The 24,517-nt window shown below is 37.1% G+C and overlaps 1 protein-coding gene across 3 annotated transcripts in view; it reads right to left on the reverse strand.

Annotated features, from left to right (window-relative positions):
• The window catches only part of CUNH8orf88 (chromosome unknown C8orf88 homolog), a 71,935-nt gene that overhangs the window by 36,891 nt on the left and 10,527 nt on the right, over positions 1–24,517 (reverse strand). For all 3 annotated transcript variants that reach the window (XM_045842188.1, XM_045842186.1, XM_045842187.1), the window contains exons 4-5: positions 22,538–22,613; positions 12,011–12,126 (exon numbers count right to left, since the gene is read on the reverse strand). In XM_045842188.1, the coding sequence (XP_045698144.1) occupies positions 12,011–12,126; positions 22,538–22,613 (192 nt within the window). The remainder of the gene's footprint in view (positions 1–12,010; positions 12,127–22,537; positions 22,614–24,517) is intronic.

The following is a 24,517-nucleotide window of genomic DNA, read 5'->3' on the forward strand; positions in this document are numbered from 1 at the left end:
TTAATACACTTCTCAAGGTTCTATACTCTTTATTCTTGTTATCTAGACCTCATCGATTCTGCCACAAGACTGTCACTTTACTATTACTGCTAGTAAGACCTACTCTATACAATTGTAAATGCTTCTCAATACCCCTACCTGATCTCAGCCCACTTTGCAATTTTCTGAACTATACTATTGTGGGAGTTGTCTCTATTCTTTTACTCACTACTCCTATATACTAATCTTTAGTCCAACCCTACCTTAGAAGCTGATCTCCCACAGCCTCACAGCTTTCTAGATCCAACTAACAATCCTCTCGTCCCAAATAAGAGTCTTACCCTCTTTCCCTCCTTTCTAAAATGTGAATAGTGGGGTGGAGGATCACAGCTACACTCTAAGGAGCCAAAGGATAACCCATCTCTTCTCTACTGGCTGCTAAAGTAAATATCATAGTATACTATCTTGCTGTTTTAAACCATTTTGCCTTACTCCTCCAACAGATCCCAAAAAAGAGTAGGGGGAAGCTGTGAACACCAGGATACACGAAGGAGATTGCACCACTGAAACACACAAAAATTCTACCACAGAAGTTCACACCATAATTACAGGGAATCAGAACAGTTCAAATTAATAAACAAGAAGAACAAAGAAGAAACCCACGAACAATGAGAAAACAAAGAAACAACCCCCAACTGAAGGGAAACGAGGAAGCCTCAGGAAAAATGCTAAATGAAATAGAGGCAACTCAACTATCAGATAGTGAGTTCAAAACAATGATTACCAGGAAGTTCAATGAACTCACAATGAGCTTTCAGAAATTAGAGGGAAACTACATCAATCTCACTGCAAACTATATAAACATGAAAAAAGGAAATAGAAACTCTCGACAAAGGTCAAGAGGAAATGAAGAATACAATTTCTGAACTGAAGAACACAGTAGAAGGAATGAAAAGCAGGATTGATGAAGCAGAAGATCAGATTAGCGAGCTGGAGGACAAAGTAGAAAACAGCATCCAGAAAGAGCAAGAAAAGGAAAAGAGGCTCAGAAAGAATGAGGAGGGATTAAGAGAAATGCAAGACAATATGAAATGTAATAATATCCGTATAATAGGGATACCAGAAGGTGAAGAAGAAGAGCAAGGGATCAAAAACCTGGTTGAACAAGTAATGAAGGAGAACTTCCCTAATTTGATGAGAGAAAAAGTCACACAAATCCAGGAAACACAGAGAGTCCCAATCAAGAGGAACCCAAAGAGACCCACCCCAAGGCACATCATAATTAAAATGACAAAATTGCAAGACAAAGAGAGAATCTTAAAGGCAGCAAGGGAGAAGAAGGAAGTAACATACAAGGGAGCCCCAATAAGGCTAACAGCTGACTTCTCAATGGAAACACTTCAAGCCAGAAGAGAATGGCAAGAAATACGCCAGGTAATGAGAACCAGAGGTCTGCAACCAAGGCTACTATATCCAGCAAGGCTCTCGATCAAGATAGAAGGCCAAATAAGAAGCTTCCCAGACAAAAGAAGTCTAAAAGAATACATCTCAACCAAACCGGCTCTGCAAGAGATTCTAAAAGGACTGCTTTAAGGAGGAGAGAAGAAAGAGAGAGAGAGAGAGAGGAACACACGTACATAAAAGACAATGAATAAGTACCTATCAATAATAACCTTAAACATAAATGGATTAAATGCTCCAATCAAAAGACATAAAATAGCTGATTGGATAAGAAAAAATGACCCACATATCTGCTGTCTACAAGAGACCCACCTCAGGATAAAAGACCTACACAGGCTGAAAGTGAAGGGCTGGAAACAATTCTTCCAAGCAAATGGACAGGAAAAAAAAGCTGGGGTAGCAATACTCATATCAGACAAAATAGACTTCCAAAAAAGGTCCATAAAGAGAGACCCAGAAGGTCACTTCATAATACTCAAGGGAAGAATCCATCAAGAAGACATAAATATTGTAAATATATATGCACCCAACATAGGAGCACCCAAATACATAAAGAAAATCTTAGAGGACTTCAAGAAAGATATGGACAGCAACACAATTATAGTGGGACATTTTAACACCCCACTATCAAAAATGGACAGATCTTCTAAACAAAATATCAACAAAGATATTGTGGCATTGAACAATACCCTTGATGAAATGGACTTTACTGATATATACAGGGCCCTCCATCCAAAATAAGCTAAATATACATTCTTTTCAAATGTACATGGAACATTCTCAAAGATAGACCACATGATAGGACACAAAACAAGCCTCAAGAATTTCAAGAAAATTGAAATCATACCAAGCATTTTCTCAGACCACAAGGGACTGAAGCTAGAAACCAACCCGAAGGGAAAAAAAAACAAAAACACTCAAAATCATGGAGATTAAATAGCATGCTATTAAACAATGAATGGGTCAAGAATGATATTAGGGAAGAAATCAAAAGGTTTCTGGGAACAAATGAAAACGAACTCACAACAACCCAAAAATTATGGGACACAGCCAAGGCAGTCCTGAGAGGGAAGTTCATAGTGATACAGGCCCACCTAAAAAGGTTAGAAACATTCCAAAAAAACAACCTAAGCCTACGTCTACAAGAACTCAAGGAACAACAACAAAGGCATCCCAGAGCAAGCAGAAGGAAGGAAATAACCAAGATCAGAGCAGAATTAAATGACATAGAGACTAAAAGCACGATTCTAAGGATCAATGAATCCAAGAGCTGGTTCTTTGAAAAGATAAACAAAATAGACAAGCCTTTAAGCAGACTCATCAAGAAAAAAAGAGAGAAGACCCAAATAAACACAATCAGAAATGAAAGAGGAGAGATTACAACAGATACCACAGAAATACAAAGGATTGTAAGAAATTACTACGAAGAACTGTATGCCAAAAAAATTTGAAAACCTAGATGAAATGGACAACTTTCTAGAAAAAATATAATCTTCCAAAACTCAATGAAAAAGAAGCAGAAAGTCTGAACAGACCAATAACAACAAAAGAAATTGAAGCAGTAATCAAAAAAACTCCCAACACACAAAAGCCCGGGACCAGATGGTTTCACAGGAGAATTCTACAAAGCATTTAAGGAAGAGCTAACCCCTATCCTTTACAGACTATTCCAAAAAATCCAAAAAGATGGCAATCTCCCAAACTCTTTTTATAAGGCCAACATCATCGTAATTCCAAAACCAAATACAGACACAACAAAGAAAGAAAACGTCAGGCCAATATCACTGATGAACATTGACGCTAAAATCCTCAACAAAATACTGGCAAACCGCATCCAACAATACATTAAAAAGATTATACACCATGACCAAGTGGGATTCATTCCAGGGATGCAAGGATGGTTCAATATTCGCAAGTCAGTAAATGTAATACATCACATAAACAAAAGCAAAGACAAAAACCACATGATCATATCAATTGATGCAGAAAAAGCATTTGATAAGGTACAGCACCCATTCATGATAAAAACACTCGGCAAAGTGGGAATAGAGGGAGCATTCCACAACATAATAAAGGCCATATATCAGAGACCTTCAGCCAACATCATTCTCAATGGGCAAAAATTAAAACCTTTTCCATTAAGATCAGGAACAAGACAAGGCTGTCCACTTTCACCACTTCTATTCAATATAGTACTGGAAGTTTTAGCCACAGCAATCAGACAAGAAAAAGAAATAAAAGGCATCCAAATCAGAAAGGAGGAAACAAAACTGTCACTGTTTGCAGATGACATGATAGTATACATAGAAAATCCTGTTGTTCTACCAAACAACTGCTTGACCTAATAAATGAATTTGGCAAAAGAGCAGGATACAAAGTCAATATCCAGAAATCAAAGGCATTTCTGTACACCAACAATGAAACAGCAGAAGCAGAGATCAAGGAAAAAATTCCATTTGAAATAGCAAAAAGAAAAATAAAATATGTAGAAATAAACCTAACCAAAGAGGTAAAAGACCTGTATTCAGAAAACTACACAACACTGAAGAAAGAAATCAAGGAAGACACAAACAAATGGAAACATATACTGTGTTCATGGATTGGAAGAATTAATATCATCAAAATGTCCATACTACCCAAAGCAATTTACACATTCAATGCAATTCCTATTAAAGTACCAATGGCATATTTCACAGACATAGAACAAACACTTCAAAAAATTTATATGGAATTATAAACGACCCCGAATAGCTGCTGCAATATTGAGAAAGAAGAGTAAAGTAGGAGGGATCACAATACCGACACTAAACTATATTACAAGGCTACTGTAATCAAAACAGCCTGGTACTGGCATAAAAACAAGCACATAGACCAATGGAACAGAACAGAGAGCCCAGAAATAAGCCCAAGTCTTTATGGTCAATTAATATTTGACAAAGGAGGCAACATAAAATGGAATAAAAATAGCCTCTTCAACAAATGGTGTTGGGAGAACTGGACAGCCACGTGCAAAAAAATTAAACTTGAGCACCAACTTACACCATATACAAAAATAAATTCAAGGTGGATAAAAGACTTAAATATAAAACATGACACCATTAAAGTCCTAGAGGAGAACGTAGGTAGGAAAATCTCAGGTATTTCACGAAGAGACTTTTTTACTGATGTGTCCCCTAGAGCAAGGGACATCAAGGAAAGAATAAACAAATGGGACCTCATCAAAATTAAAAGCTTCTGCACAGCTAAAGAAAACAGTATCAAAATAAAAAGAGAACCAACTGTATGGGAAAACATATTTGCCAATGACACCTCAGACAAGGGTCTAATCTCCAAAACATATAGAGAACTTACATGACTGCACTCTAAGAAAACAAGGAATCCAACTAAAAAGTGGCAAAGGACTTGAACAGACACTTCTCCAAGGAGGACATACAGAAAATCCAAAGACACATGAAACGATGTTCAATATCGCTAGCTATCAGAGAGATTCAAATTAAAACCACAATGAAATACCATTTCACACCAGACAGAATGGCCATCATAAACAAAGCAACAAACAACAAGTGTTGGAGAAGTTGTGGAGAAAAGGGATCCCTAGTGCACTGCTGGTGGGACTGCAGACTGGTACAACCACTATGGAAAGCAGTATGGAACTTCCTCAGAAAATTAAAAATGGATCTGCCTTTTGACCCTGCAATTCCACTGCTGGGACTCTATCCTAAGAATACTAAAACACCAATTCAAAAGAACCTATGCATCCCAATATTCATAGCAGCACAATTTACAATAGCTAGATGCTGGAAGCAACCAAGATGCCCATCAGTAAATGAATGGATCAAAAAACTATGGCCTATTTACACAATGGAATTCTATGCAGCAGAAAGAAAGAAGGAGCTCCTACCCTTTGCAACAGCATGGATGGAGCTGGAAAACGTTATGCTAAGCGAAACAAGCCAGGCAGTGAAAGACAAATACCATATGATCTCACCTTTAACAGGAACGTAAATAACAAAACAAAAAAACAAGCAAAATATAACCAAAGACACTGAAATAGAGGACAGGCTGATGGTGACCGGAGGGGAGAGAAGAGGGAATTTAAGGGAACAGAGGGAAGGGTTCACAGGAACAAACTTAAAGGACACATGGTCATAGACTAAGGGGAGGGTGGTAATGGGAGGGAAGTGGGGAGGGTGGGAGGGGGGACTGGATTGGGAGTAAAAAGGAGAAAACTGTATATGAACAATGATTAAAAAAATAATAATTAAAAAACCACTAATGTTTAAAAAATAAAAAAAATAAAATAAAACACATGTAATTCCTTTTTAAATATATTACATTGTATTCCAAACCTGTTGTTCTCTTTTTGTGGGACTTAATTTTCAAAAAATGTTATTCATGAATATATCAAAATGAATCTCAATTCTAATGTATAAGGAGTGTTTAAAATAATATGTACAACTTTTATTTTTAAAAACAAAATATTAGAGATTGAAAGTCTACAATTGAAAAAGTAACTATTTCATAAAGCATTGAGGTTTACAGACCAAGGGTCATATGTTCCTAAGATCTCTGAACAGATAGAAAAATTCAAACATCATTAAGGACATTTCTCCTCTTTAAAACATTCTTATATATGAGGTATTATGAAAAAAAGTTTAAATCCCTGCTTTCATTTTAAAAATAAAAATGGGATGGAGATTTGCAAGTTAGGGAGTTTAAATTAAGAAACATTGGTGTGTATATTATGAGTAAGTTAAAATTGAAAAAAATGTAATTAAGAAAAAAAGGTTGCGAAGTCCAAAGAATTTGAAATTCAAAAAATGGAGAACCTAGGAGGTAGTCTGTATCTCAATTCGAACCATTCTCAGCATACCTATATTCTCAGCCATTCTCAATAAAATCCCAGTTGTTTTTCTTTCTTTTTTGTATACCATTGTAGTGTTTGTGAAAACTCTAAATAGAAGTCCTTTACTTCTATGGAAGCAGAAAACAGAATGAAAAATCAATATGTAATGAGAGATAAGTACCATAACAATCACTTTCATATATTGTTGAGATCTAATCCTAACAAGTGGGGATTATCATCCTTATCTGCAAAGGGAGACCAAAATACCAGGTTTGACTTCCAGTTAATATGGCAGCATAGGTAAACAAGGCTTGCCTCCTTGCAAAACCACATCAAAATTACAACTAAACTATAGAACAACCATCACTCAGAACTGTAAGAAATCAAGTTGAATGGAGTCTGACAACTACAGAATTAAAGAAACTATATCCATCCAGGCTGGTAGCAGGGGCTGAGAAGAGAACATACTGGTCCCACATACACATGTGGTGAATACAAATTTGGAAGGGATGTCTCAGGAGTAAGGAGTCCCAGCCCCACAATAGGCCATCCAGGCCATCAAAAGTTATGGGGACTTACCAGGAAGTTAAGTCCCCATAACTTCTGGCTGCAAAAACCAGCAAGATTGAGTCAATGGAAAAAACTTCTAGAGTTCCAAGCAGTTCCCTTTAAATAACCCACACACGGACTTACTCAAACTCACTCCCTCTGAGCTCCAGCACTAGGGTAGCAGCTTAAAAGGCACCAGTGGCACACAGGGAAGAACTGAAGTGTTGGGCATCAAGGCCAGTGTTCAGGGAGAGTTTTCTCTCTGATAGAAAGTTGGGCAGAAGCCACTGTCCCTTTCTGAACCCTTTCCCCACAGAACCACAGAGCCAGCAGGCAGTCGCCATATTTGAGACTCCATCAACCTGGCTAACACTTTTTGGCCTGCCCTGAAGATCCCCTGAGATTCTGTGCCACCCAACTTAAGGGCCCATCCAAGCTGTTAACAGTAACTTTTCCATATGAAGAGCTGATCTTTGCTCACGGTTCACAGCTTCCTAAATCATTCCAAACAAGCAACTGCAGGCCTCAGTGAGCCTCCAGCCTCCATCCCTCCAGCTAAGTGGCCCTAGGACAGGCACTAGCACCAGCCAGCCTAGATTCAAAGCTTGGCTTTGCCTTGGAATCTCCAAGCACAAGCACAAGTAGCAGGCATCTAATATTGCCTCATAGCTCAGGCAGGGTGGCTTGAGGCAGAAGTACAGAAGTGGGGGCTGAGACTTCTGGCAAGATGGAGGCATAGGTGGACGCACTGGACCTCCACGCACAACCAAGATTAGAACAACAACAATTTAGAGGCAGAATAACACCCAGAACTGACAGAAAATTTATGTGAATGGAAGTCGGACAGCCAAGAAGTTGAAGTACACCCATTCATCCAGACCAGTAGGAGGGGCGGAGAGGAGCAGCCGGGCCTGGGTCGCAGCGCACAGAGAACAGGGAGAACCAGGCACTTAAGGCAACCGGGAGCACATAAGACATCTGGGGCACACAAGATTGCAGCGGGTGGACCCTGAGTATGCAAGAGGCAGCTGGCAGACCCAGTGAGGTGGCGATTGTGGACCAGGGCAGAGCATGCAACCCAGGATCCCAGAGAAGGGACTGAGGTCTCAGGAGAACAAAGCTACCGCCATTGTTCCCCACAACCCTCACCCCTGCCCCCACCCTTGCATACAATGTCACAATCTAGCGACTGGGGTGCCCAGCCCCAGTGAACACCTATGGCTCCACCCTTCGCTGTAACAGGAGTGACCAGGCCAAAAAAAAAAAAAAAAAAGAGAGAGAGAGACATGTCTCCAACAGAACAGATCAATGCCCCAGGACTCATCCTTTTGAGTGACCAAGAGATAGCCAATCTATCAGATGCACAGTTCAAAACACTAGTGATCAGGAATCTCACAGAATTGGTTGATTTTGGGTGCAAATTAGATGAAAAAATGCAGGTTACCATAAAAGAGATGAAGGAAGATGCACGGAGAACCAATAGTGATGGGAAGGAAACTGGGACTCAAAACAATAGAGTGGACCAGAAGGAAGAAAAAAAAAACAACCAAACGGGAAAGAATGGAGAAATAAGAATTCAAAAAAACAAAGAGAAGTTTAGGAACTTCCAGGACACCTTTAAATGTTCCAACATCCGAATTATGGGGTACCAGAAGAAGAACAGGAAAAGCAACAGATTGAACACTTATTTGAACAAATAATAAAGGAGAACTTCCCCATTCTGGCAAAGGAAACAGACTTCCAGGAGGTCCAGGAAGCTCAAGAGTCCCAAAGAAGTTGGACCCAAGGAGGAACACACCAAGGCACATCATAATTACATTAGCCAAGGTAAAAATGAAGGAGAGAATCCTAGAAGCAGCAAGAGATAAAAGGACAGTAACCTACAAAGGAGTTCCCATCAGACTGTCAGCTGATTTCTCAAAAGAGACCTTACAGGCAAGAAGGGGCTGGAAAGAAGTATTCCAAGTCATGAAAGACAAGGACCTATATCCCAGATTACTCTATCAAGCAAAGCTTTCATTTAGAATGGAAGAGCAGATAAAGTGCTTCTCAGATAAGGTCATGTTAAAGGAGTTCATCATCGCCAAGCTCTTATTTCATGAAATATTAAAGGGACCTATCTAAGAAAAAAAGATACAGAAAAAACATGTATAGTAAAAGGACAGCAAACTCACAATTATTAACAACCACACCTAAAGCAAAACCAAAAGAAACTAAGCAAACAACTACAACAGGAACAGAACCACAGAAATGGAGATGACATGGAGGGTTAGCAACAGGGGAGTGGGAGAAGGAGAGAGGGGAAAAAGGTACAGAGAGTAAGTAGCATAGATTGTAGGTTGAAAATAGATAGGGGGAGGGTAAGAATAGTATGAGAAATGTAGAAGCTAAAGGACGTATGACACATGGACATGACTAAAGTGGGGGACATGGGTGGGAGAGGGTGTACAGGGTGGAGGGGAGTGAAGGGGCAAAAATGGGACAACTGTAATAGCATAATCAATAAACTATATTTTTTAAAAAAGAAAAAAGAACAGTTTAGTGATTGCCTAGGGGTTAAAGAGGAGATAGGACCAGAGGGAAGTAGATGTGGCCATACAAGGACAATGCCAGGGATCCTTGTGGTGATGGAAATGTTTTCTATTTCTATACTATTGATACCTTGTCTGTGATATAGTGCTATAGTTTTGTAAGATGTTGCCATTGGAGTAAACTAAGTAAAGGGTATATGAAAGTAAAAAAAAAGTGGGGGCTGACCTTGGCCTGCACCACCTGGGAAACCCCAGAACCTGTGCACCCAGTGGACAGCATCAGACCACATTGGAGTACCACCACCCAGCCCCTTCACAGCTGATCCTCCAAGTGGTCACAGCCAGTCATTGCAGCTGACCCACTGGATAAATCCCTCCCATTGATCTTCCAACAGCAATAACAGCTCAACTACAAGAGGAAGGTGTATGCAGTCCACATGAAGGGAACACCTCAACTACCCTGCTTGGGTGACAGGGGAGGTTGTGCCCCTGGACCTTATAGGACACCTACTACATTAGGTCATGCTATGAAGACAGGGAATCATACCAGCTCTACCTAATACATAGAAACAAACACAGGGAGGATAACAAAATAAGGAGACAAAGAAATATTCAGTCTGAAATGAAGTATACACTAATTGAAATAAAGAACAAATTATAGGGAAACAATAGTAGAGGGGACTAAAGCCAAAAATTAAATCAATGATTTAGAAAATAAGAAGTACCAGAAGAAGAGAAAGAGCAAGAAATTTGAAATTTATTTGAAAAATAGTGAAATGAAACTTCCCTAGTTTGGTGAAAGAAATAGATGTGCAAGCCCAGGAAGCACAGAGAGTGCCAAACAAGATGGATGCAAAAAGGCTCACTCCAAAAAATCATAATTAAATTGCCAAAGGTTAAAGATAAAGAGAAAATCTTAAAAGTAATAGGACAAAAGCAGTTAGTTACCTACAGAGGAGTTTCCATAAGACTGTCAGCTGATTTCTTAAAAAAAAACTTTGCAAGCTAGAAGGATTAGCAAAAAAATATTCAAAGTCATGAAAAGCAGGACCTAAAACCAAGATTGCTCTACCTAGAAAAGATATTTAGAATCAAAGGACAGATAAAGAGCTTCTCAGACCAGAAAAGAACTAAGGGAGTTCATCATTACCAGACCAATATTATATAAAATGTTTAAGGGACTTATCTAAGTGCCCATCAGTAATTGAGTAGATAAAATAACTGTGTGGTACATTTACAAAATGAAATACTACACAGCATAAAGAAAGAAGGACCTCCTACCCTTTGTGACAGCATGGATGGAACTGGAGAGTATTATGCTAAGTGAAATAAGCCAGGCAGTGAAAGACAAATACCATCTGATCTTATCTATAAGTGGAACCTAATGGACAAACAAACAAATGAACAAAATAGAAGCAGAGACATGGAAATAAGGAACAAACTGACAGTGACCAAAGGTGGGGGGAGGAATAACAGGGGAAAGATCTAGTCAAGGAACTGTACAAAGCACCCATGTTAATGGACAATGGGACAGGGTCTAACTGAGGGAGTAGGGGTTGGGTGGGGCAGGGGAGAGCAATGGGGGAAAATTTGAGACAACTGTAATTGAACAATAAAAAATTTAAAAATAGCCCTGGTTGGTGTGGCTCAGTGGATTGAGCGCCGGCCTGTGAACCAAAGAGTCACAGGTTCGATTCCTAGTCAGGGCACATGCCTGGGTTGTGGGTCAGGTTCCCAGCTGGGGGCGCTTGAGAGGCAACCACACATTGATGTTTCTCTCCCTCTTTCTTCCTCCCTTACCCTCTTTAAAAATAAAAGTATAAAATCTTTAAAAAAATTGAAAATAAAAAGAAAGTAATGAAACAATAAAGGAGGCTTATTTAAGAAAAAGATCAAAACTACAAACAATAAAATGGAAATAAATATGTATCTATCAACAATTGAATCTGAAAACAAATGAAGCAGATAAGAAGAACAGAGACAGAATCATGGATATTGAGACTGTTTTGATGGTTGTCAGGTGGGAGTTGGTATGGAGGGATGGGTAAAGAGATGAGGGGACTAAGAAGTACAAATGGGTAGTTACAGAATAGCCATGGGGATGTAAAGTACAGTATAGGAAATGGAGTAGCCAAAGAACTTATACATGACCCATGGACCTGAACAATGGTGTGAGGATTGCCTGAGGGAGTAGGGGATGCTGGGTGAACAACTGCATAACTATAAGAGCATAATCAATACAATATAATAAATAAATAAATAAATAAACAAACATTGTTAGGATGACTGGAGATCCACATAGAGGAAAATAAAAAATATAATTTTACCTTATATGCAGCAAAATCAATTCCAGGTAGATTATTGAACTTACTTGGAAAACAAAACAATAGTACTTTTAGGAGAAAATATGGCATGCTCTTTTCATGACCTGTCATATTTTCTTAAAATACAACAATTCCATTCTATTTGTTCACTGGAGTGGTAATTACTTATAGTAATTGGTTATATCATACATTTACATTTATGTACTTTTCTGAATTATTTTCACAATGAGAAAAATTAAAAATCAAGACCCAACAAAATGAAAATAAGAATGACAAATATTTTGGAAATAAAAATTATACAAAATTAGAAAAGCACTTACTGGTTTTTGAAGTACAATAGGATGATCAGGCAGAAAGTCCATTTTTTTCCTGCAGATGGAAACACTTGAGAGCTTCAACAGGAAATCTCTGCTGTATTTAATTCTCTCTGTGTATACTAAACATCAGATGTAATGTTATGAAACACAGAATTTTCTCAGATCACTTTTTGACTCAATACTTTCTGGATGCCCCTTAACTGTCCATTATTTCATTAAATGAGTAGTTTCTATGCAAAAACACCTGGGGGCAGGGTGTGCTTGCCTCCAGTTTTTCTTTTACAAGAAAAGGAAACCAATTAACCAAGGAAAAACTGAGGAAATAGACCATTTCAGAAAGTTGCTAATGCATATTTTCTTTCATGTGATAATTCAAGCCTACTAAAATGACCTTTTATTATAAAGTATAACAGTAGTAATACCTGTAAGAATGTCAGATCCTGCCAAAATGGAACCCTAATAAGCCTCTTTATATTAATGTACTAAAAATTTAATACAATCAAAATAAATTCAAGAAACATTTACTACACACCAACTATGTATCAGGGACTGTGTTAAGTAATGCTGAACAAGATCCATGATAGGGTCTCTATCTTCAAGGGGAACAATGATTTAAATATCTGCAAAATTCTCATCAGAAAGTATCACAGAAATAAATCTGAGCCAGAAACAATGGAGAAGTATCTTTCAAGGGCTATCTGACAGAGTTCCAAAACCCTTTGGAATTTCCTGGGGAATAGAAATGTATTTCACTTTAATCAGAAGGCTCTGGAAGGGCTGTTGGATAGGGGCTGGTCATGAGAAAGAACGAGCCACGATTAGAAGCTTGGAAGTTTCAGCCCTTCCCCCATCCCCTGGTAAAGAAGGAGGGGCTAAAAATGGAGTTAATGATTGGTCATGCTTTTATGATGAAGCCTTCATAAAATGCCAAAAGTATGGTATACAGAGAGCTTTCAGGTTGGTAAACAGAACCATGAACCAGGAGGGTGGGGTATCCCAACTCCACAGGGAGAGTGTTCTTGCACTTGGGGGACCCTTCCAGACCTTGCCCTATGTGTCTCTCATTTGGCTGTTCAACTATATCCTTTATCATATTGTGTATTATATAATACTGGTAAATGTGATTTATGTCTAAGTCCTATAAGCTGTTCTAGCAAATGACTGAATCCAAGGAAGAGGTCTTGAGAACATCCAATTTGTAGCAAATGTAGACAAAATTTCTGGATAATCTAGAGACCTACTACTTGAAAGTGTTGACAAAAGTGGAGGGTTCTCTTGAGGGAATGAGCCCTTAGCCTGTGGGGTCTGTACTAACTGCAGTTAGTATCAGGACTGGATTGCATTATAAGACATTCAGCTGATGTTGCAAAAAATTGCTTGATATATGGAAAAACCACACATATGATGTCAGATGTGAAGTGTTGTGAGTATAGGAGAGTATTGAGAGTGGAGGAGAAACATGGGAGAAGTATACATTTTTCCCTTCCTCATATCCAATGAAAAAATTTTTTCAGGAATGCATGTGAAGCAAAAGATATTTCTAGATTGAAGAAGACAAAACATTTGTCACCAGCTAATTTGATTTACAGGGAATGCTAAAATAAAAGAAATTCTTCAACTTAAAGGAAAATCATACTTAATAGAAACTTTAATCTTCAGAAATAAAGGAAAATAAAGGAAATAAAGGAAAATAAAGGAAATTAAAGAAAGGGTAAATGAAGAGCATGGAGTCAAGATGGTGAAGTAGGTAAACTCTGAGCTCTCCTCTTCCCACAACCACATCAAAATTACAACTAAATTATAGAACAGGCATCACTGAGAAACACCTTAAGTCTAGCTGAACAGAACTCCTATGAATAAGGATATAAAGAAGTCATGTGAAGACTGGAGGGGCAGAGATGTGGAATGGGCTGGTCCCACACCCATGGGTGGTGATTAAAAATTGGAAGGGGTATCTCAGATGCAGAGGTCCCCCATAAGGAGCAAGGGATGCCAGCCCCACACCAGGCTCCCCAACCAGGAGCACCAGTGCTGGGAAGAAAAGACCCATTAACACCTGACTGGGAAAAACAGGGGAAATACATGCAAGAAAGACAGGGCTGCTAGAGAGCAAGGCATTGCTCTTAAATGGCCTGCACACAGATTTACTTGCTTACAAGCTCCCTCACTCTAAGCTTGAGCAATAGCTTGAAAAGTGCCAGGGACAGATATAGAAGAACTAAATTAACCAACTTCAGGCTGAAGGTTGGAGAGAGAGATTGGGGCAACTCCAGAGACAAGAGTGCCAGCAAGCACCATTGTTCCTTTGTGGACCTCTCTCCCTATCCAGGTGACCAAACACAGGAGGGTGACCAATCTTGATTAACCTGGCTAACATCATTCTCTCTTCCATGGTCACTCCCAAAGACTACACCCCACCCAACTTGGTCACCTGGCCCCAGCCTCTTCCAGAGGCTCCACATAAGTAGCCTGCCTCAGCTTGTGCTACAGACCTTCCTTGAAATCTGTGAATCTCACATGACTCCTGGCTGCAGACTCTCTCAAAGGTCCACAAACAATAAAGCAGTTACCAGACTCAGCTTGCATTTTGGTGTCCACCGAAGTGTCCCAAGTGCAGTACAAGTCTCAGCCTGGCTCAGTTCACACTCTCCCAAGCACCTCCAACCCCAGCAGAAGCAGCAAGCAACCTCACATCACTTTGTAGCTCCTGCCAAGTGGCCCCAAGCCTGGCAAAAATGGCAGCTGATATAGGCCCAAAAGAGAGCACCTCCCAAGAGGCTTCAGACACAATATATGGCTTCATATATTGTGTATATACACAATATATGGCTTCAGAATACAGCAGAGCCCTACCCAACCAGAACCACAATTTACACATCAGAAAGATGGCTTCATTCGGCACCAGAATCACAATAAAGCAAATGCCACTCTGTGGGGTCAGGCCCCATGTAACAGCTTCTCCTCTGTAATTGCTGCAGGCCCTCACAGCCAGTCATCCTGAGGATCAATTCCCACCCACTACTGTGCTACCAGCAATCAATGCCCAAATACAATAGGAGAGCTCATACAAACCACTTAAAAGACATCTCTGGAGCACATGACTCCAGTGACCAGGGAAACTGCACTACTGGGCCCTGTATGACATCTACTATATAAGGCCACTCTGTTAAGACAGAGAAACATAACAGATCTACCTAATACATAGGAACAAGCACAGGGAATCAATCAAAATGAGATGAGAACCATGTTCCTAAAGAAAGAACAGAACAAAACTCCAGAATGAAAGAACAAAATGAAAAAGAAGCAATCTACCAAATATTGAGTTTAAAATACTGTTTATAAGGATTTTTTATAATCAATTAACATTGAGGAAGAGTACATGAACTCAGAGCTTCAGTACAGATATAGGAAACATCATAAAAGTAGAAAATATAACAGAACTGAGGAATACAATAACCGAAATGAAGAATACATTAGATTGAATTAACAACAGATTATACGAAACAGTGAACTGAGTCACTGCTTTGCAACATAAGGTAGTAAATACATCCAGTTGAAACATCAAAAAAAAAATGAGGACAGTATAAGGGTCCTCTGGGACAACTTCAAGTGTGTCAACATTTGCATCATAGGGGTGTTCGGAGAAGAGGGAGAGCAAGAAATTGAAAATGTATGGAAAAAGTAATTATGGAAAACTTTCCTAACCTGGTGAAGGAAACAGACATACAAATCTAGGAAGCACAGAAAGTCCCAAATAAGATGAATACAAAGAGGGCTATACCAAGATACATCATAAGTAGAATGCTAAAAGTTAAAGACAATGAGACTCTAAAGAGCCACACAAAAAAAGCAATCTGTTACCTATAAGGGAGCTCCCAAAAGATTGTGAGCTGATTTGTCAACTGAAAGTTTGCAGGCCAGAAGGAACTGGTATAGGTTATTCAAAGTGATGAAAGACCAAGACCTTCAACCAAAGTTACTCCAGCCAGCAAGGTATCATTTAAAATCAAAGCAGAGGTAAAGAGATAACCATATAAGAAAATCTAAAGGAATTCATTACCACAAAGCCAGTATCACAAGAAATAGTAAAGGGACTTTTTAAGAAAAAAAGATAAAAAATATGAAAAAAAATATAGGAAAGAAAAATATCTCAATGACAAAGGCAAGAATAAAAGTAGTGGATTAATCAACTATAAGGACAGAAATTGGAAGATCATGTGCAATTACAACCATAAATTATGGGATACATATAAACCCACATAAAAGAGGTAAAAATAGTGTCAAAACATAAATGTGTGTAGGTGAGTAAAAATTGTAGTGATTTAGTATGTGTTCACTTAAGCAACCATCAATTAAATAGACTACTATAAACATAGTTTGGTATATATAAAGCACATGGTAAGCACAAACCAAAAATCTGTAAGACATATACAACAAAAAAAGAGAAAGGAATCCAAACATAACACTACAGTAAGTCAACATTCGAAAAAGAGAATAAGAGATAAAAAAGTAAAAGAGAAGAATTACAAAAAATCATAAAACTATTAGTGAAGTGGTAGTAACTACATGCCTATTTATAATTATTTTAAATGTAAATAAACTACATGCTCTAATCAAAAGATGTAGTAGGGTAGCTAAATGGATTACAAAAACAAGACCAATACACATGCTGCCTACAAGAGACCCACTTCAGATCAAAAGACACTCAGACTGATAGTAAAGGGATCAGAAAAGATATTGGGATGGGAAAAGATTTCATGCAAATGGGAATGAAGCTAGGGTAGCAATACTTGTATCAGACAAAACAGACTTTAAAACAAGGATTGTAACAAGACAAAAATAAGAGCACTTTATAATAAATGATGAATCTAACAAGAGACTTAACTGTTGAAAACATGTACACTCCCAATGTAAGAGCACCTAAATATATACAACAAATATTGACAGAATAAAGGGAGAGATCAATGGTAATACAATAAGTAGGAATTTTAATACTCCATTGACATCAATGGATTGATGACCCAGACAGAAAATCAACAAGGGAACAGTGGTCTTTTTTTTTTAAAGATTTTATTTGTTTATTTTTAGAGGGGAAGGGAGGGAGATAGACAGAGAGAGAGAGAAACATCAATGTGCGGTTGCTGGGGGTTATGGCCTGCAACCCAGGCATGTACCCTGGCTGGGAATCGAACCTGGGACACTTTGGTTCCCAGTCCGCGCTCAATCCACTGAACTACGCCAGCCAGGGCTGGAAACAGTGGTCTTAAATGACACATGAGACCAGGTAGATTTAATCGATATTTTTAGAATATTTAACCCAAAAGAAGCAGAATATACATTGTTTTCAAGTACACATAAAACATTTTCTAGAACCAACTACACGTTAGGCCACAAAATTATCCAGAGTAAATTTAAGAAGACTGACATCATATTGAGCATCCTCTTCAATAGCATGGTATGAAACTAGAAAATCAAACTGAGAAAAAATCTGAAAAGTATACAAACACATGGAGGCTAAATAACATGCTACTAAACAAAAAATAATTTAAGAATGAGGTCAAGGAATAAATCAAGAAACCTTGAGACAAATTAAAATGAAAATAAAATGACTTAAAATCTATGGGACAGAGACAAAGCATTTCTAAAATTCATAGCAATACAGAACTTCCTCAAAATAAAACTCAAAGATTCCTACTACATATCTAAAGGAATTAGAGAAATTATGGAAAAACAGTGAATAGAAGTAGAGAAATAGTAAAGGTCACAACAGAAATAAACAAAATAGGCTTAAAAAATTACAAAAGATCAATGAAATCAAGAGCTGGTTCTTTAAAAAGATATACAAAATTGATTAAACTTTAGCCAGTACCATCAAGGAAAAAGGAGATGGACCAAGTAAATATATGTAAATATATTGAGAAATGAAAGAGAAGGGACAACTAATACCACAGATATACAGAAAATATAATGAACATTTATATGCCAACAAATTGGATAACCTGGAAGAAACAGATAAATTCCTAGGACCATACAGTCAATCCAAGGCTGAATCAGGAAGAAACAAAATATGAACAGCCTGATAACTACTAATTAAATTAAATTAGTAATTAAAAAAAAACCTCACAAACAAAAGTCCTAGACTAGATGAAATCACAGGTGAATTTTGCCAGACTTTTAAAGATGAACAAAGATGCAAAAATGCATAACAAAATAGTAACAAAAAGAATTCAACAATACATTAAAAAGATCATACACCATCATCAACTGGGATTTATTCCAGAGATTCAAGTTTGTCTCAACATTCACAAATCAATTAACATGATACAGCACATAAACAAAATGTAGGATAAAATCACATGATTATCAACAATGGCAGAAAAAGCATTTGACAATATATGTGTATGATAAAAACTCAGCAAAGTAGCGAGGGAACTTACTTCAACAAAATAAAAGCCATATATAACAAACTCACAGCTAACATCATACTCAATGGTGAAAAGCTAAAAGCTTTTTTTAAAATCAGGAACAAGAAAAGGATGTCCACTTTTACCATTTTTATTAAAGATAGTATTGGAAGTCTTAGCCACAGCAATAAGACAAAAAAAAAAAAGAAATAAAAGGCATCCAAATTGAAAAGAAAGAAGTAAAACTGTCATTATTTGCAGAATACATGGTACTATATAGAAAGAACCCTAAAGACTCCACCAAAATCCTATTAGACCTAACAAATGAATTCACTAAAGTATCAGGGTACAAAATAAATATTCACATTTTTTTGCATTTGAATATACCAATATTAAACTATCAGAAAAAGAAATTAAGAAAATAATCCCATTTACAATTGCATCAAAAAGAATAAAACACCATGTAATAAATTTAACCAAGAAAATTAAAGGCCTGTACTCAAAAACTATAAAGATAAAAATAAATGAAAAGATATACTATACTCATAGATAGGAAGCATTAATACTCTAAAATGTCCATACTACCCAAAGCAATGTGCAGATTCAATACAATTCCTATCACAAACCAATGGAATTTTTCACAGAACTAAACGAATAATCCTAAAATTTATATAAAACCAAAGAAGACCCATAATAGCCAAAGCAAGCTTGAGGAAGAACAAAGGTGGAGGTATCATGCTACCTGATAGCAAAATATACTTCAAGGCTATAGTAATCAAAATCGCATGGTACTGGCATAAAAACAGATATAGATACATACATAGATCAATGGAACAGGTTAGAGAGCCCAGACATAAGCCTATGCTTATTTGGTAAATTAATTTATGAAAAAGAAGGTGAGAATATATACAATGGGGAAATGACAGTCTTTTTAATAGGAGGTATTGAGAAAACTGAACAGATACAAGCAAACTCATAGGAATGAATCTTCATGACCTAAATTTCAGCAATGATTTCTTAGATATGTCACAAAAAGCATAAGAGAACTAGAGAGAGACAGAAACAGAGAAGGAGGAGAGCAGAAAAGGAAGGTGGGAAAGAGGGAGAGAGAAAAGGGTCTAGTATAAAGAACTCTTACAACTCAACAAAAGAGGAAAACAACCCAATTAAAATATAGTCAAAGGGACTTGAATAGAAATTTCTCCAAAAAAGAAATATAAATGGCCAACAAGCACATGAAAAAATGCTCAAAATGATTTGTCATTAGAGAAATGCAAATCAGTATTACAATGATATACTACTTCATACCAACTAGGATGCTACAATAAATAAAAATCCTAACAAGGATGTAAAGAAATTGGAATCTTCATATGTTGCTAATGGGAATATAGAATGCTATTGTCACTAAGGAAAACAGTTTGGCAGTTGTTGGGAACTGCCCTGTCTGGTTTCCTCAAAAAGTTAAACTTAGCCCTGGCTGGCGTAACTCAGCATATTGAGCGTGGGCTGCGAACCAGGCATTGCAGGTTCGATTCCCAGTCAAGGCACATGCCTAGGTTGCAGGCCATGGCCCCCAGCAACCGTACATTGATGTTTCTCTCTCTCTCTCTTTCTCCTTCCCTTCCCTTTCTAAAAATAAATAAATAAATAAATCTTTTTTAAAAAGTTAAACTTACAATCACCACATTACCTTGTGGGGAACCAAGCCCCCAGGAAGGGGTCAAGAGTTAGGGTCTTGCATTGTGAGAATGATGCTTGGGCCTGTTCCTTGGCCTCGGGGGAGGTGACCTGACATTACCCCGGCCTTGTTTGTTATCGAATTGTTCCCAAGAGAAGGACAGGGAGGTGCTGGAGCCTTGGGGCGATGCGTCGTGTCTTTGGAGTTAATCTAAACCAGAATGTTTGTCATGTCTCGGGATGTTCTGTACGTGACCTGGAGGGGTGTGTAAACTTTCTTGAACAAAGACTCTCTTCGTGTAGCAAGCATTCTATTTTTAGAACATTTCACTATATAATGACAAGAGTTTTCAATAAACTTGCCTTTTGCCACCAGAGCAACTGGTCGCTCTCTCTTTTCTGTCCGTCACTGCGCGTCTCGAACCCACTGCCTCGCTGGCCGCGGCATTACCTAACAAATCTACCACTAAGTATATACCCAAGAAAAAAATGAAAACAGGTGTTAAAACAAAAACTCATAAACAAGTATTCATAACAACATTATTTGTAATAGCCAAAAAGTAAAACTGACCCAAAAGTCTATCAACTGAGAACCAGGTAAACAAAATGCAGCACATCAATACCACAGAATAATATTCAGCAATAAAAAGGAAGTACTGATATATGCTACACATGGATGAATCTCAAAAACCTACAAGCAAAAGAAGGCAGACATAAAAGGTCACCTATTATAAAATTCCATTAAATGAGATTTCCAGAATAAGTATACCCATTAAGACAAAAAACAGATTAGTTTTGCCAGTGGCTGGATGGAAAGGAGAATAGGAAGTAACTGCTTACTAGGTATGAAGTTCCTTCTGGGGTGATAAAAATATTCTTGAATTAAATAGTTGTGATGGTTACATAATATAATACTAAAAACCACTGATTTGTACATTTTTAAAATGTTTTAAATGGTGAATTTTACTTCAAGAGAAAAGGAACCAAAGAATTGCCAAAAGATGTCTCAAAATAATAGTAAAAGTTCATTCCAGCATGACTGAAGAGCAACTGGTTTGTCCTGGAACAGGGCAATGGAAGGTTATCAAAGGAAAGTCTCCTCTAGGATTCTGAGCATCTAGATAGGGTCAAGCATAACAAAACTATTATAGACAAAATTATTGGAGCATTTGAGGGAAACAATTAATAGTTGCACAGGAAACCAAGGCAAACATCAGCTATATGAAAAGGAGATATGTATCTCTTAGCTAAGCAACTGTATTTAACATAGTCACATAATATGAAGACTGATAATGCTTTATCTGAAACTTGTGCAATCGCTATGTAGTGGGAAGGGGATACAAAGGGTGAAGTGAGGGGACTGATGAAGAAGATGTAAGTTCTCATTTTCCAAAATATATAATATCAAAACATGAGAAATTTGAAAATAATTTAAATATTATTTAGAAATATGAAGTTAAACACTAAGAAAAAAGCTAATACAGTATTTCATAACTTTTTATCTACATATATAAATTGTTTGACAAATATTTGGACTCTAAATGATTTATTTATTAAAAGTAGCTGGTGTAGGAGAAACTACTGATTCTTCATCAGAATTCTTCCCTTCAGCTTCAGTAACAGAATTAGGGGGCTGCACAGCTCTGCTTTGTGCAGCATAACTAAGTTCTGGCCAATGAGAAATTAAATGGAAGTGTCATATGTAACTTCTGTGTCATCCTTTTAAGGAACACTTCCTTTCCTCTCCCTTCCTTCCTGACAACTAGATGGTTGGAGCAGAAGCATTCATCTTGGGCAATGAGAGAGAAACCATATGTTAAAGAGAGCAAAACAAATAAGAGTACAATCAACCTTTCAATAATATGGGGGTTAGAGCTGCCAACTCTCCACTCAGTCAAAAATCCATGGATAATTTTTGATTCCCCCAAAACTTAACTGCTATGAGCCTACTATTGAGCAGAACCCTTACCAATAACATAAACAATTAATATATATTTTGTATATGTATTATATACAGTATTCTTACAAAAATGTAATCTTGAGAAAAGAAAATGGTATTAAGGAACTCATAGGGAAGAAAATTATATTTATAGCATTTACTGAAAATAACTAACATATAAGTGGACCTGCATAGTTCAAACCTATGTTGATCATGGGTCAGCTGTATACATAAGCCAATAGCAGCTTTACAGAGCAGAACAAGTACACCAGTTTAAAATTTTACATGACATGGAAGATACATAAACAAGCTTCTACCTTTTTAAGCCATTGTTATTATGGTCTCAACTTTGGAGCAATCAAACCTACAGTCTTAATAAAATGAACAGAAATCAACCAAAAGAATACAATAAAATTTCTCATGTACAAAAGGTTTGAACTAAACAAATATTAACTCCACATAAATGCTAACATTCTCTTATGAAATCTGGGAATTATAATAAAAATTTACCCTTTTTGACTGGAGACTGATGTTGCTGTTGGTTATTCAGACCTTGAGGAAAGGTCTGCATTCCATTCATCTTACTCTGTTGAAAAAAAAAATACATTTTTAAATTGAGTCTTAAAACTTTTATATAACACTTCATTTTTATCCATCAAAAATATTCTAAACAATCAAAGAATTAGCCAAGGCATATTTTGGAGATAAAGAATAAGTAATGTCGAGCCCCGGCTGGTGTAGCTCAGTGGATTGAGCGTGGGCTGCGAACCAAAGTGTCGCAGGTTTGATTCCCAGCTAGGGTATATGCCTGGGTTGCAGGCCATGACCCCCAGTAACCGCACATTGATGTTTCTCTCTCTCTCTCTCTCTCTCTCTCTTTCCCTCCCTTTTCTCTCTAAAAATAAATAAATAAAATCTTTTAAAAAAGTGTCTCTATTAAAAAAAAGAATAAGTAATATCACAAACATACTTATTAAAATAAGCAACATTTATTCTGGGGATGCAAGATTGGTATAATATTGCAAATCAATGAACTTGATACAACCATATAAACAAAATAAAAAATAAAAACCACATGATAATATCAATAGATGCAGAAAAGCATTTGATAAAATCCAGCATCCAGTTGGATAAAAAGTCTCAAAGGATCAATAAGCCCAGGAGCTTGTTCTCTGAAAATATAAACAAAATTGACAAACTTTTAACCAGATTCATCAAGAAAAAAAGAGAGAGGACCCAAAAAATAAAATCATAAATGAGAGGAAAAGTAACAACTGATACCACAGAAATACAAAGGATTGTAAGATTACTATGAACAACTATACACCAAGAAACTGAACAACCTAGGCAAAATGGACAAATTTCTGGAAACATACAATCTTCCAAAACCGAATCAGGAAGAAGAAGAAAACCTGAAGAAACTGATAACACCTAGCAAAATTGAAACAGGGATCAAAAGACTCCTAACACATAAAAGCCATGGACTAGATGGCTTCACATGTGAATTTTACCAAATATTCCAAGAATAACTAACATCTACCTTTCTCAAACTATTCCAAATAATTCAAAAAGAGGGACAATCCCCAAACTCTTTTTACAAGGCCATGATTATCCTAATCCCAAAACCAGGTAAGGGCACAACAAAGAAAGAAAATTACAGGTCAATATCTCTGATGTATCTAGATGCTAAAATCCTCAACAAGTATTTGCAAATCAGATCTAGCAACACATCAAAAAGATTATACACCATGTCCAAGTGGGATTTATTCCAGGGATGCAAGGATGGTATGATATTTGCAAATCAATAAACATAATACTTCATATAAACAAAAGGAAGGAGAAAAATCACATGATCATATCAATAGATGCAGGAAAAGCTTTTGATAAAATTCAGCACCCATTCATAATAAAAATACTCAGCAAAGTGGGAATAGAGGGAGCATATGCCTCAACATAATAAAGGCCATAAAAAAATACCTATTGCCATCATCATGTTCAATGGGCAAAATCTAAAAGCATTTCCCTTAAGATCAGGAACAACACAAGAGTGTCCAATTTCACAACTCTTATTCAAAATTGTACTGGAAGTTCTGGCCACAGTGATCAGACAAAAAGAAGAAATAAAAGGCATCCAAATTGGAAAGGAGGAAATAAAACTGTTATTATTCTCAGAAGGCATGATATTGTACACAGAAAACTCTATAGTCTCCACCAAAAAGCTATTAAACCTAATAAGTGAATTTGGCAAAGTAGCATATACAAAGTCAATATTCAGAAATCAAAGACATTTTTGTACATCAACAATGAACTATTGGAAAGAGAAACTAGGGGAAAAAATCCCATTTACTACAGAAACAAAAAAATGTAAATAAATACAGTACCTAGGAATAAATGTAATCAAGGAGGTAAAAAACCTGTACTTGGAAAACTAAAGAACACTGAAGAAAGAAACTGAGGAAGGTACAAATAAGTGGAAGCATATACTATATT

This window comes from Phyllostomus hastatus, unplaced genomic scaffold (genome assembly GCF_019186645.2).
Source record: "Phyllostomus hastatus isolate PE091 unplaced genomic scaffold, TTU_PhHast_1.1 phas_contig_38, whole genome shotgun sequence".
Taxonomy (NCBI): domain Eukaryota; kingdom Metazoa; phylum Chordata; class Mammalia; order Chiroptera; family Phyllostomidae; genus Phyllostomus; species Phyllostomus hastatus.